This window comes from Glandiceps talaboti, chromosome 8 (genome assembly GCF_964340395.1).
Source record: "Glandiceps talaboti chromosome 8, keGlaTala1.1, whole genome shotgun sequence".
NCBI lineage: Eukaryota > Metazoa > Hemichordata > Enteropneusta > Spengelidae > Glandiceps > Glandiceps talaboti.
The window spans coordinates 27,207,619-27,221,513 of NC_135556.1; the positions used below are offsets into that span (position 1 = coordinate 27,207,619).

The window sequence follows — 13,895 nt, forward strand, 5'->3', positions numbered from 1 at the left end:
CCGTTTACATCTGGTAAAACATGAATCAGTGACTATTGTAAAAAAAAAAAAGAAGAAAAAATATGTTGCATAGTTAGTAACCACATATTGCACCACGCTCGTGCTCTGTTGTACTACGCACTCGATAGGTGCAATATCTATCGTATAGTTCCGCTATCGTTCATTAACAATTACACATTCTGGTCCTGGTTACCCAGATACTTTCAGTCGAGGGGATGTCCTTTTGATCGCCCAGGATTTGCAGGAACTGCGTATACAATGCAAACATCTCTCTGCTTTGGATATATAAACTTGCGGTTAAAGTGCCATGAAACAATTTATTCTAAAGCCGAACACGTCAAAGGACGAGTCAATTACCTAAACATTTCCATTGATTTATATTGACGCATCTTCACTTTTTGTGACTTCTTAAGAGTAAATTGGTGAGTAGAATCCTCAAACTGCTAGGCATTTTTGATAAGGAGTGAACAGTAATGTATCCACAACTTCACATTTCTGGTCAAAAGTGTTCTACAATCTTGCTTTAAAACAGAACATATGAAAGGTTGCGTCGATCTGTAACAACAGAAAATACTGTCTGTTTTGTGTCGTGGTTGACATTTATTTGCGAAGCATTGTCGTTCGGTTTACGTGAATCATGCTGTAAATTACAAGTGATAAAACAAAAAAAGATAGAAAAATGAATTAACATGAAATGAAAAATAACTAGTAGTATGTTTCTGTATTATAAACGATTGCTAGGGGGTACTGTGGGCGACGCCTGTACAGGGTTTATTTTTATCAACGTTGTTTTAAATATGTTAAACCTACTGTTAAACGATAAAATACCTTGGGTTTGGAAAAATCAAGCATTGCTTCGAACGACGAATGCGTGGAAGATGAAGCTGATCCTTGCTGTCGTCTGCCTTGTACAGGTATGGTGTTTGCAATTGCAAGCAAGCATATGTTATATTTTTACGATTAGACAATATAACAATTGAAGTTGTTTGATTTTGATTTTTACGTTCATCTATTGTAATAAAACGAATTCTGTTCACATTTCGAAATTTCTGAAAGTCAAACTACTATAATGAATGTCGGTGTAGTTTGGTTGATTTTAGCGACGTGAATGTGTTTTATCGTGATAAAACAAATTTTGAGCCCGTAACATATTTCATAAAGATACCAATGTTACTTTTTTGAACTATATCTTGGTAAGACAAACTAACAACATCAAAAGGAATAGATTTTGTACAATCATTATTTTCTGAAATTAAGGATATGAAGTTCGACATATCCCATAAAATTAAGAATTTTGATAAATTCAATTTTACAGCGCATATTCGCTAACATAAATGGCTTTTGCCAGTTGGTTTAACAGATTCAATGGTTGAACAACTAATATAATGTTGATTTGTCATTTTTTGTATCTATTGGCATATTATAGCTAACAGACAAATAGTACACATATATGTCAAATTATATATACTGCTATTACTACCTATAAGCTGACAACAGTGTTCAATTATTTACATCGCTATTTGGCCGCACAATTGTGACACAGTACATAGACAACGGAATATTATTCAACTCACGGCAAGTTAGTTTGTTTTAGAGATATAATTTTTACGAAATGACAAAACTTCATGGTACTGTAGGAAGAGTGAGAGAAAAATATAATCATATCACGTCGTTTTCTGATATTGTATAGTACACGTTGCAAAATGGGCAGTTAACATTACTTTTACTTTGCAAAATAAACGTCTTCCAAACTGTCATTGTTGATTATGTTCTTAGTTCATGGCAACACATCCTGACAAAGTTGGTATTGTTGTTGTCTACCGATGTTATTTTATCATTTAGCATAAATAGCACTAGACGACTAAATGAATGCAAAGTAAAAACAAAAACATTCATCATAGTACCCTTAAATACGTACATCAGTTATACATAGTATATTATCGTCATTTCCATAGTTCTCTTTTTAAACCTTACGAATAGAGTCACATTCCATGCAAATGTATATTTTTTTTATCACAAACACCTGGGAAATGTGTGAAAACAAACCAAAACAACAATAAACAACCAAGTATCTAAACAAATATAGAGAGTTTAATTGTGTTTGAAGGCAATTGGTCAACATATGGAACAATACAAAGGATTTCTGTCGTACAGAATAGTCAGTGTGAAAAAAGGATTTCTGGCGTACAGAATAGTCAGTGAAAAAAAAGGATTTCTGGCGTACAGAATAGTCAGTGTGAAAAAAGGATTTCTGGCGTACAGAATAGTCAGTGTGAAAAAAGGATTTCTGGCGTACAGAATAGTCAGTGTGAAAAAAGGATTTCTGGCGTACAGAATAGTCAGTGTGAAAAAAAAGGATTTCTGGCGTACAGAATAGTCAGTGTGAAAAAAGGATTTCTGTCGTACAGAATAGTCAGTGCGAAAAAAGGATTTCTGTCGTACAGAATAGTCAGTGTGAAAAAAGGATTTCTGTCGTACAGAATAGTCAGTGTGAAAAAAAGGATTTCTCGTACAGAAAATGGCAGATGTGAAAGAATGTTTTCCTCAGGTCCATACATTTGCAAACACATTTACATAGGTTAAACACGACATTTGTAGTAAATACACTTATTAGTGTTTGGAATTTCATTTAACCTTTATTCATCGTATACGTTGTATGCAAGACAGTGCATGAAAGAAACGAACACCTGAAATCATGACAAAGCTTGAGTTAATTTATAGTAGTAATCCAAAATCATAAGATCATTTTCTCGTTCCATAAACTTTCGTTAAAGGTGTACTTTAGGTTCAGGTAAACACTTTGACGAGACAAATAAACGTACAGTGTAAATTTGGAAAATATCATGATATAGCCAAGTAAAGGAAAAAGTTTAACTCTCTACGTGTACAGAATAATAACACACGATCACAGAGTTAGCCCAAACGATAAATTAGTTTGACAACAAAGAAATGACATTTCCAAATTATGTACAATCGAGAAAGGACAATAAAGACTATTGGTTATTTCACAACCAGTGCTTCATTTTCACAGGTTCATTGCTATGGCTTGATTTAAACGAATTCAATGCAAGATCTACAAGACTGGGAAGTTTCTTCCTTCAACCACAAGATCAGACGTGTTGGGAAAACAAGAAAGGTCCAACAAATGCTCCTTTTGAATGTTATGTCAGAACGATTTTGTTATGTACGTGTCTACTTCTGGAATTCACATCCTAGGGATTTGAGCACATTAGTTTATTATTGGTAGGCCTGTCGTATTATCGTAAATAACCATTAGGTCTCACCTATACTACAACATACAAACTTACACTCAACTCGACTGAGGTGAAAGCGAGGTGCCCCATAACCATTAGATAATATGATGTCCAATATAAGATCAGGTAAGATTTGACAAGAGGTTAGGTCCACCATTTATGGTTTATTTTTGTACATTTAATACAGTAAGTTCGTGGAACATGGCAAGTTTTGAAGCTAGTTAGGAGATACGCTTTATATAGAAGAACATCAAGGGCTCATAAAAATTAGTCTTGTCACGCAAAACAGCTGGTGTCCGTAACATTGGTATAGTACTGTTACCATGATTGTAGATATGATATAGAGAACTCCGGGTACTCATACCTAATGTGTGCAATCACATATGTATGCTCTAGACTCTGTGCGAAGTGATGATTTGTATCCGCAACATGAAGTGTCCAGAACATGAAGTGCCAGAAGCACAAAGTATATATACATATTACTCTCTCCATTCCGAAAAGTGAAACAATTGAGACTTGTTTCCAAACCTATCTATTACAATGATAACTTTTAAACCTGCTACGCAACTTTCAATTTTACCCCATGCGCAACGTAAATGGAGCATTGATTATTGAAGCAGTCATACATAGCATTTGCGACCAGGTTATTAGTATGTTAGGATAGAAGTCTCATGACCCTTGTTGTCGTTGGCAATATGCTCTTACAATTGTGTACAATTTTAATTTCTATTGGAAGACTTACCTGAAAATCTGGTATTAAAGTTGTGAGAACACATCCTACCCACTTGCCACATACAACAATAACCACACCACTGTGCGTTTGTCATTGTTTGAAAGGGTAAACAGTGTGAGGTCAAACGACAGTTCGTGTTTGTAATTTACTTTACCAAACTACATATGCCACCAGCACATATACACACTTTTAACAGATACTCGAACGTTGAGATCAGATTCGAAGATGCTGGCTCCGTTTTTGCATTGTGCCATTGTAGAAATTAGAGTATATAGACTCCAGTCACTAATGTCAGGTTTTAAAACAGAGAAAATGTCTGTCAAATTTTAGTAGGATAGTGGTGTGTACTATAGGGACTTGTTACAAAACAGTTCTATGGTAATGTGATCAGGTTGGCAAATTGCAATAAATAGTTCTTGATATAAATCAAGGGTTCTAATTACTTACGAGTAATGTTTCGCCCAACAGGTTTAATAAAACTGTTTGTTATGAGTTGTATGGGCAAAGTGAGTCTTAGACCCCGGCTTCTTCCTTGCCTTCATTTCTGTGTAATATGTACAAAGAGTATTATATTCATGTTTAACTAAAAATTAAGACCCATAAATTTGCTGTTGTTATACCCTCACTTTTTGCCAGTTTTTAAATAGCTTTTTGAGAGCGAGCATGCGTAGGAAGCTCTGTGTGCACATACTGCCACGTATGTATACCTGCAAAATTTGTAAACATCTAATGAAAATACATTTTAGACCAGGGGGAAAAAACGGGTTCGCTGGCCCACACACCCATATTTATGCTATTTCACTTTTTGTGTGTGTCAGTAAAATGGCTGTTTGACTACTATGAACATATTTTTTTTTTCAAAATTATTTATGGGTATTTTCTTTATATGTTCTGACAAATACATGTCATTATACACGTTTGAGTCAATTCCAAATTATATAATATCTACATACAGTGGTTGACTTGGCTCTGATAATGCTTGGCTCTGATATATCCAACGTGCACTAAAGGTACGAGCATAATTTACGACGGGGGTGGGGGTGGGGGTGGGGGTGGGGGTTGTTCTGAGATGAAATCTGAACCATAAAATTCTGAAAAGGGGACTTGAAATGTTTTGCTCTTTAGTTGTGTAGAATCAAATTAAACTTCAGGAAATCCGCTTACCAAGTGCACATCTGCAATCAGATAACATGTACTGCACAGTAAAACTGTTTCAATTATGGTATTTAAGTAACATATTCAGGTATTGTAAAACTTTAAATTATGTCTATGGTTTAATATTTTATGTCTCTAAATGGCCTCCTATACAGGGTATTATTTTCAAGAAGTTTTTCAACTTCAAAGGTGTCCCTTCCCAACCAGTAGCCAGCAGGGTGATACTGTCTTTCCTCAAATCAAGATGGGAGGTGGAAGAACTGCTGGTTAAGTGCCTCCATGTATAGGTTAGAGTTCGTTTTGAGACATCTCTTTATGCATGTGAAATCCACATCCTTTGAAAAAACTAATCTCGTTTGGACTAATTATTGTAATCGGTTGTCACTGTTATTTTAACGCATCGTTGTACCATATAATATTACGTCTTCATTGTAGTGTAGGTGACAGAGGGAGTGGCTACAATAATTCAGGAGTTTCATTTGGTGGGACTTAAACTTTTTTTGAGAGGAGAGGGGGAGAGCAGCTACACAATTTGTTTAACAGTAAATTGTACACATTTCCTAACTGTAAAACTGATGGCAAGAAGTCGCTTGCCATGTACAAATATCAAAGAGATAAAATCAAAATGACAGAATAAATACTATGTAAGCGCAACTTGAAACGTTTTACTATCGTTATATATAACTCGATTTTAACATCCTTGTCCACTCATAGTAGTAACAAAATCGGCCTACCTACCCAATGTGATGGGCTTGGTTGCCCGTTGAGCAGAGTTTTTAAAAATGGTTTCTGGCCTTAGTTTTAAATGTACACACCCTCTTAGATCTTAAATTAAAAAATCGTTATAAATCAGCTTAAGCTATTTACAATTTCTACAATTCTTAATGCATTCAATATGTGGAAGGTACAATCAAAAGTTAATAACAGGTCATAGTTGATTTATTGCATGTAGACACACATATTTCAGTGGTCAGTAGTTTATTTTAATTAAAAGTTAATTAAATTCCATTTTTAATTACATCAACACATTCTGATTTATGAGAAAAAATAGTTCGAAGTGAACATGCATTGCAGTGGTTAGCAGTTTTATTAAATTGCACTTTCCTTACCAAATCATACAAATAAATTATGGATGGAACACTTTGGGATGAATTTTTAATTAAGTCAACGTGATTTATTTCTCGCTACTTGAAACGTAGCACATAATTTTACCACCTAGATGCGTCATACAATGGATCAATTTGTTGCGGTCGACACAATGATTTGCGTTCCATGAACTACACATTACCGTATAGGTACGCATAAGAATAAGTTGGCCTTCCTGTTCTTACAACAATGTTCGACCAACTGTATCTCTTAGGCTGTCTCAAGCTGTGCTGAAACTACATACTAACAGCAGTAGTTTCTCTATCGATTACAGTGTAATCTTTCATTCCCTGATGTTTAATTGTAAACAAATTGTATATACCAAGAACGGCAATTTTGATAGTGTTTTCTGACGAAAATGATTTCATTTTTTCCCCAAATGTCCAGGCTTTGGGAAATGGTGTGAGCGGAGACTATGGAGGTAAATAAAGTGTACTATTAGATCGAACTACTATTTGTAGTCGGCCTGGAAAACATGAATAAAATATTTCCAGTCTGAATTTCCGCCTTAGTCACGCTATTCATGTTACTACCGTATGGCTCTCCAATACAATATCAGCTATTCTCCAAATGTTACAAGTTTCACAAGTACTAATAAAGATAGACATTGGTGGCGTCCAAAGACATGTGGAATGTGATATGATCTTTTATATTTCTCCATTCTATTCTATTAAATTTGGACTGTTTTTAAGCAATTGCAAGTCAGATATGTATTAACAAAATAAAGCAAATAGTCGTTATTTTGTCAATTTCGTTCATTGTATTGAATAGCTACTTATATTAGATTCTGTATTTTGACTTTCCATCAACACTTGCAGCGTTGTTAGGGGTTACCGATAGTAAAAGTCTTGTGTCAAGAGATGTCGGCTTTGGCGGCCAGTGGGATTCCATTGGTGGTAGCTGCTGTGTCACTAGAGTCGAATTCATGAATGATGATTCTTTAATCGGCGTTGGTACAGACAAACAGTTGTATACAAAATCATCACCAGACACCGGTTCCTGGGAAGGACCAATTCCCAACAGCTGCTGCGTTCAAGATATTTCGGTAATGCCTGATGGCACCATTGTTGGTGTAAGCATGGACAAAAAACTGGTAACCCGTGACACAATAAACGGCCAGTGGACTACAGTGAAAGGCAGTAAGGGAGTGGTGAGGGTTGAATCTGACTGTGATGGTAAGCTATATGGTGTAACGGCAAGTGGTTCCGTCAAATCACGTAATGGTTTAAATGGAGACTGGAAACAAATGCCAAGCAGAGATTTCAGTGCAGAGGACATAGCGATCCAACCTGACGGAACTATGCTTGGTATTCAAGAAGGTGGTTGTGGAGTGCATGTTTATGATGCGGCATCGGGTAGATGGGGACCAGAACTCACCGCCAGTAGCTGTGTCACTTCAATCGCCTCATTTGACAATTTAGGTGTGTAACTCTAACTTACAAAACTTTAACGCAACCACGTTTTATATTGACCCATTATTTTACTCATTTCCACTTCATTAGCACATTTTCGCAGTTTTTCGAACATTAGAATTATAGTAGCTATTATGACAATAGCTTATATCAGGTCTTCTTTATTTTATAATGTGAATTCCCGCATGCCTGCATTTCTCCAGTTGTCAGCAAGACATATTCTATACGACTAGTAATTACAGCAGTTGTCATCTTACATGTAAATAATAATGTGATAATTTGATGACGTCATAAGACCTTATACAGTCTATCTGATTTCACTGGTAAATAATGTTTATGAAATATTATATTTATAATTTTCAACCCTTACATATTTCTTTCCCTCTTTTCTTTTGATTACATAGAAAATATAATACCACCAGCTACGACCCTACCACCTCCAACTCCTGAGCCAACAACTCTCAAACCAACAACTCCCGAACCGACAACCCCTGAACCAGCAAGTATGCACAGCGTTATCAAAAGCAATTTGCATGATGAATAAATGCTCATGACATGCAGTGGATGTTTTTCTGTAAAGGACTTCGATAAATTGACTCACAGTTGTTTGTGAAGCTTACATGATTTTGTTCAATTGCATGATTTTATCTGAGGAACATCATATTTGTACAGGCTAGTCATATTTTACAAGAAATTCCTGATTTGACGACGCACTCTAATAACACTTCATCAATTTCATGCAATAATCCTACATTTATTTATAGTTACGTGCGTTTGCTCGATTTCGGCATAAATTCGGTCAACCGATGTTCGAATGGCATACTAATAACTAAAGGAGCTACTATGAGTTGTTGCGAAAGTTCAACAATTAAAGAAATTGTCGATGGAGGAAACACAATCATTTATACCGATTCTATTTTTCCTAGTTCCATGTTCACCTCCTAGTACTCCAACCAACGGAGCAGTAACAGTGGACTCGTATCCAGATGGTTCGTCGGTATCGTACAGCTGTGTTGACGGGTATGAGCTAGAGGGGGCATCGTCGAGTACATGCGAAGATGGAACTTGGAGTGGTGGCGTCCCAACTTGTGCCAGAAACCGTAAGTTACTAAAATATATATATCATTTTAATAGGATATTGGGCATAATACATTCAAGTAATGGAAAAAAACGTTTAAAAAGTCTGATCTTTTCAAAGAGAATTACCTTTTTAAAAAATAGAATCAAGAATTTCGTGTAACAAGGTATATTTGATTTGAATTCGGGCATATCACGACTGTGCTGTGTTAAAATGTTAATATAAATTAGACGGTCAAAATTATTTGACGGATTACACTGATGGCAGACCACCTATTCAAATCTCTCCAAACTTTGCCACATGAGAACATATTCCTTGTCAAACCCCATTTTCCCCATAGAGTTAACACAGAATTTTAAGTTGATGGATATTTTGGATTCTAAAAGTAGTTACCTTTCAGGCGATGCTGTTGCACAAAATGTGTCAGCGAATGATAACTCTGATAAACGCGTTAGATTATTTGGTTATTCCTTTTATCAACAGCATTGTATATTTTGAGTACATTTACTTAATGGACTGAATTCAGCTGTTGATTTTGCTTTCCCCTACCTTCACAGAGTTTGCTGACTGCAATGAAATCTACAACTCCGGGCAAACATCGAGTGGGGTATATTCTATAACACCACCGGGCAGTACAACAGAAATTTCAGTATACTGTAACATGGCTAGTGGTGGTGGTGGAACTGTCATTCAAAGACGAATTGATGGATCTGTCAATTTTGAACGCACCTGGGCAGAGTACAAAGCTGGTTTTGGTGATCCCACTGGGGAATATTGGATGGGAAATGACAAGATCCATGAACTGACAACAACGGGCACGTACAACCTCGTCATAGATATGGAAAATTGGGCAGGCACTAAGTACTCGGCTGAGTATAGCGGCTTTTCGATCGGTAATGAGGCGTCCCAATATGTTCTTAATATTGGAAACAAAGTTGGCGGCAATGCAGTTGATTCGCTATCTTACCATAAAGGTCGACCATTCTGTACCAAAGATAGAGACAATGACAACAACCCGAGTTACCACTGCGCACAATTAGCAAAAGGGGCATGGTGGTTTAGGTACGGTCAGAATGGGGGCATGACATACCTGTGTTTCACGGCTAGTCTGAATGGGCCCCGCAGTACTTCCTGTCCCAGTGCCATTGGTATTACATGGTATCTGTCCGGCTGGCAGCACATATGTATGAGCAAGTCCACTATGTGGCTAAAGAAAGTATAACTTCATGACAAGGCCTCGAAATTTAAGCCGACTCGCATGTATGTAAACGTTTCAAAACAAACAAACAAACAAACAAACAAACAAACAAACACACACACACACACACACACACATGGATACTTTTCATCTAGATCTTATTTCCTCATAGCGATATCCCTTATATTTGGTAAAAGACAGAAAACATGTGTCAACTAAATTGCCCTGTAAACATCAAACTTTATCAAACAATTGTTATGAGATAAAAAAAACACCGTTCCACAAATATCAGTCAGACGTCGATAAAGAAAGAACGTTATGAGAAATGATGAGAATCCCTCATAACCTAATTGATATGGAGTAAACGTTTAATTCTGTTGTTTGTTGACATACAGATGTCAAAGGGTCAACATTAACTAACTGTATTCAATTCACATCATGAAATGTTGATATGTCTTTTGCAATTTCAAATATCATAGAATCAAAACAATTCCACAAATTCCACTTCTTGAAATGTTTCCCAAGTTATGCAGATGCCATGTCAAGATTTTCCTAGTCAAGTCAGCAGATTCATATACATAATCTGCCAGGATTCCTCTCTGTCAATAGAAGACATTACAGTTCTCTGGGCTATGGTATACAATTGGGTATGAAACGCATAGAACAATAAAATGTAGTGGGTTAAAGGTCACATGTCTATTGCTGTCTTTTTTCACCCAAAGCTTATTTCTATAAAGTTAACTATACACTATCACTGTCCAGTATGGGCTAAGAATCAATTCAAGGGTATATTGGGTCATATTTTAGAAAACTAAATTAGGGGAGGGTCACATTTTACTTTGACTCAATGTATTATTTAACTTCAATTATTTTGAAATTTAGGTATCCATCGCTGCCACCACTGTCAAATCTCACTGCAGCTCTATCCTGCCACTGCCACAATTGTACTGTAATATTGCTGCTTACAATAAAAAAACAAAAGGGGGAGGGGGTGGGGGGCTGTGTGCAAAAACAAAAGGGGTTTGTGTGTATTGATGGAGACAGAGAGGGTGGGTATTATAGCATGTGTGTGCGTGTGTTAGGTTTAAAGTCTTTACAGGCCTACACAATATGTGTAGTTGGAACTCTGATGTTACATGAAAGACAGTCTGAAATACCCCTTGGCCTCAAAAATCATATGAATGGTCCACACAGCGTCACGTAAAAACTTTATTGTGAAGGTTGCATGTGGGACCATTCATTACAAATGTTATATCAAACATCCAGACGATGTAGAAACCAACTAAGATGAAGTGTCAATTCTGTGTTTCCATGGTTATACTATTATTATTACACAATTGACAGATCAACTCATATCAACGCTAATGGAATTGACAAATGAAACCACTTTTTAACTTCAACTTTCACAACACTATGTTGGTCTCAAAACATTTCACAGAAAGGATACTGGCACAAAAAGTGTTATTGGTGGATGGTCTAATTTGGTGAAGATTCAGGGATGAAAAAGTCTGGCAGCTAGTTGTGGATCACAGTGGTCTGAGGTATTACCAACCACAAAGAGTAGAACTCTCACTTGATAAGACATTGACAAGTGTTAAGAAGTAAATAGAAAATATACTCGAATCTGAATTAATGATTGAATATTCCTATTGGTTTCCCTATTGAGGTTTATCCAGTTGCCTATTCAGCCCTATTGTTATATTTACAATAAACACCATCAGTAGATTGTTGCTATTGGCATGGTCTTGTTGCTAGGCATACTTACATACATTTTTTGAATGCTTATTAACTTGTCTATTAATTCCTGTTGTTATCTTTGCAATAAACACCTTTTGGCTGTTGCTATGGGCGTGGACTTGTTGCTAGGGATATTTGCATACATTTTTTGAATGTTTATTCACTTGCCAACCAGTTATTTCAGGAAAATATACTGGCATTTGGTTGTTGCTAAGGATGTGGTCATCGTTACTAGGGCCAATTATGTCAAAATGTTTTGAACAACATCAACAGAATCACACATCTAGAAACACTTCACTAAATTTCAGCCCCATTGACCAAGCACTTTTTAAGATACAAGTTTTTCACAAAAATTCACGTTTTTACACCTAATTTGCATATCACTTATGAGATCATCACATTTCATAGTTCCTATCGACATAAACCACAAAATTCATTCCCATTAAATTTTGGCACAATCTGCTCAGTAGTTTTGGAATTAAATATCTTTGATCAAAATGTCACATTTTTTGAGCAGAAATGAAATGTTTGATTTACAATGATAATGTATTATAGAGACGATGTCGTATTTGTCATTGTTAGAGTAGGAGACTGACATCACTGGTGATAGCTATAATGGTTCTAGTGTAGTCAATCTATGCAGTGCGGTAAGATACTGATGAACCCCCTCTGCCTATATGGTTCTAGTGTAGTCAATCTATGCAGTGCTGCAAGATACTGATGCATCCCTGCCGAGGTGGTTCTAGTGTAGTCGATCTTTGCAGTGCTGCAAGACACTGATGAACACCCTCTGCCTAGGTGGTTCTGGTGTAGTCAATCTATGCAGTGCTGCAAGATACTGATGAACCCCCTCTGCCTAGGTGGTTCTGGTGTAGTCAATCTATGCAGTGCTGCAAGATACTGATGAACCCCCTCTGCCTAGGTGGTTCTGGTGTAGTCAATCTATGCAGTGCTGCAAGATACTGATGAACCCCCTCTGCCTAGGTGGTTCTGGTGTAGTCAATCTATGCAGTGCTGCAAGATACTGATGAACCCCCTCTGCCTAGGTGGTTCTGGTGTAGTCAATCTATGCAGTGCTGTAAGATACTGATGAACCCCCTCTGCCTAGGTGGTTCTGGTGTAGTCAATCTATGCAGTGCTGCAAGATACTGATGAACCCCCTCTGCCTAGGTGGTTCTGGTGTAGTCAATCTATGCAGTGCTGCAAGATACTGATGAACCCCCTCTGCCTAGGTGGTTCTAGTGTAGTCGATCTTTGCAGTGCTGCAAGATACTGATGAACCTCTACTTTGGGATGTACTGACAATTACGTACAATGAGTCATCATAGAAGTACAAAAACTGGATTCAAATATTTTGAAGTATTTCTACACTCAATACATGGTATAATTTCGGCTAAATCACTCCGCCTTCTTTAACCATAGGATGATTCAATGATGTAGCGTAGTATATGACCACAGGATGATTCAATGATGTAGTGTAGCATATAACCATAGGATGATTCAATGATGTAGTGTAGCATATAACCATATGATGATTCAATGATGTAGTGTAGTAAATGACCATAGGATGATTCAATGATGTAGTGTAGTATATGACCATAGGATGATTCAATGATGTAGTGTAGCATATAACCATAGGATGATTCAATGATGCGGTGCAGTATATGACCATAGAATGATTAAATGATGTAGTGCAGTATATGACCATGGAATGAGTCAATGATGTAGTGTAGTATATGACCATAGGATGATTCAATGATGTAGTGTAGTATATGACCATAGGATGAGTCAATGATGTAGTGCAGTATATGACCATAGAATGAGTCAATGATGTAGTGTAGTATATGACCATAGGATGATTCAATGATGTAGTGTAGTATATGACCATAGGATGAGTCAATGATGTAGTGTAGTATATGACCATAGGATGATTCAATGATGTAGTGTAGTATATGACCATAGAATGATTCAATGATGTAGTGTAATATATGACCATAGGATGAGTCAATGATGCAGTGTAGTATATGACCATAGGATGATTCAATGATGTAGTGTAGTATATGACCATAGGATGATTCAATGATGTAGTGTAGTATATGACCATAGAATGATTCAATGATGTAGTGTAGTATATGACCATAGAATGATTAAATGATGTAGTGTAGTATATGACCATAGGATG

At 36.6% G+C, this 13,895-nt stretch overlaps 1 protein-coding gene across 1 annotated transcript; it reads left to right on the forward strand.

The window, feature by feature from the left end:
* The first annotated feature begins 790 nt into the window (after nucleotides 1–790).
* Nucleotides 791–10,667, forward strand: LOC144438590 (uncharacterized). The gene is made up of 6 exons (XM_078127684.1): nucleotides 791–914; nucleotides 6,676–6,709; nucleotides 7,107–7,709; nucleotides 8,105–8,203; nucleotides 8,627–8,800; nucleotides 9,336–10,667. The coding sequence occupies exons 1-6, from the start codon at nucleotides 798–800 to the stop codon at nucleotides 9,998–10,000; spliced, it is 1,692 nt and encodes a 563-aa protein (XP_077983810.1). The 5' UTR covers nucleotides 791–797; the 3' UTR covers nucleotides 10,001–10,667.
* Nucleotides 10,668–13,895: the final 3,228 nt, after the last annotated feature.

Coding starts and splice junctions, on each gene's coding strand:
- LOC144438590 (XM_078127684.1), top strand. CDS start 798: ATGTTAAACCTACTGTTAAACGATAAAATACCTTGGGTTTGGAAAAAT. Junction 6,710..7,106: donor TGTGAGCGGAGACTATGGAG/GTAAATAAAGTG, acceptor CAACACTTGCAG/CGTTGTTAGGGGTTACCGAT. Junction 8,204..8,626: donor GACAACCCCTGAACCAGCAA/GTATGCACAGCG, acceptor TATTTTTCCTAG/TTCCATGTTCACCTCCTAGT.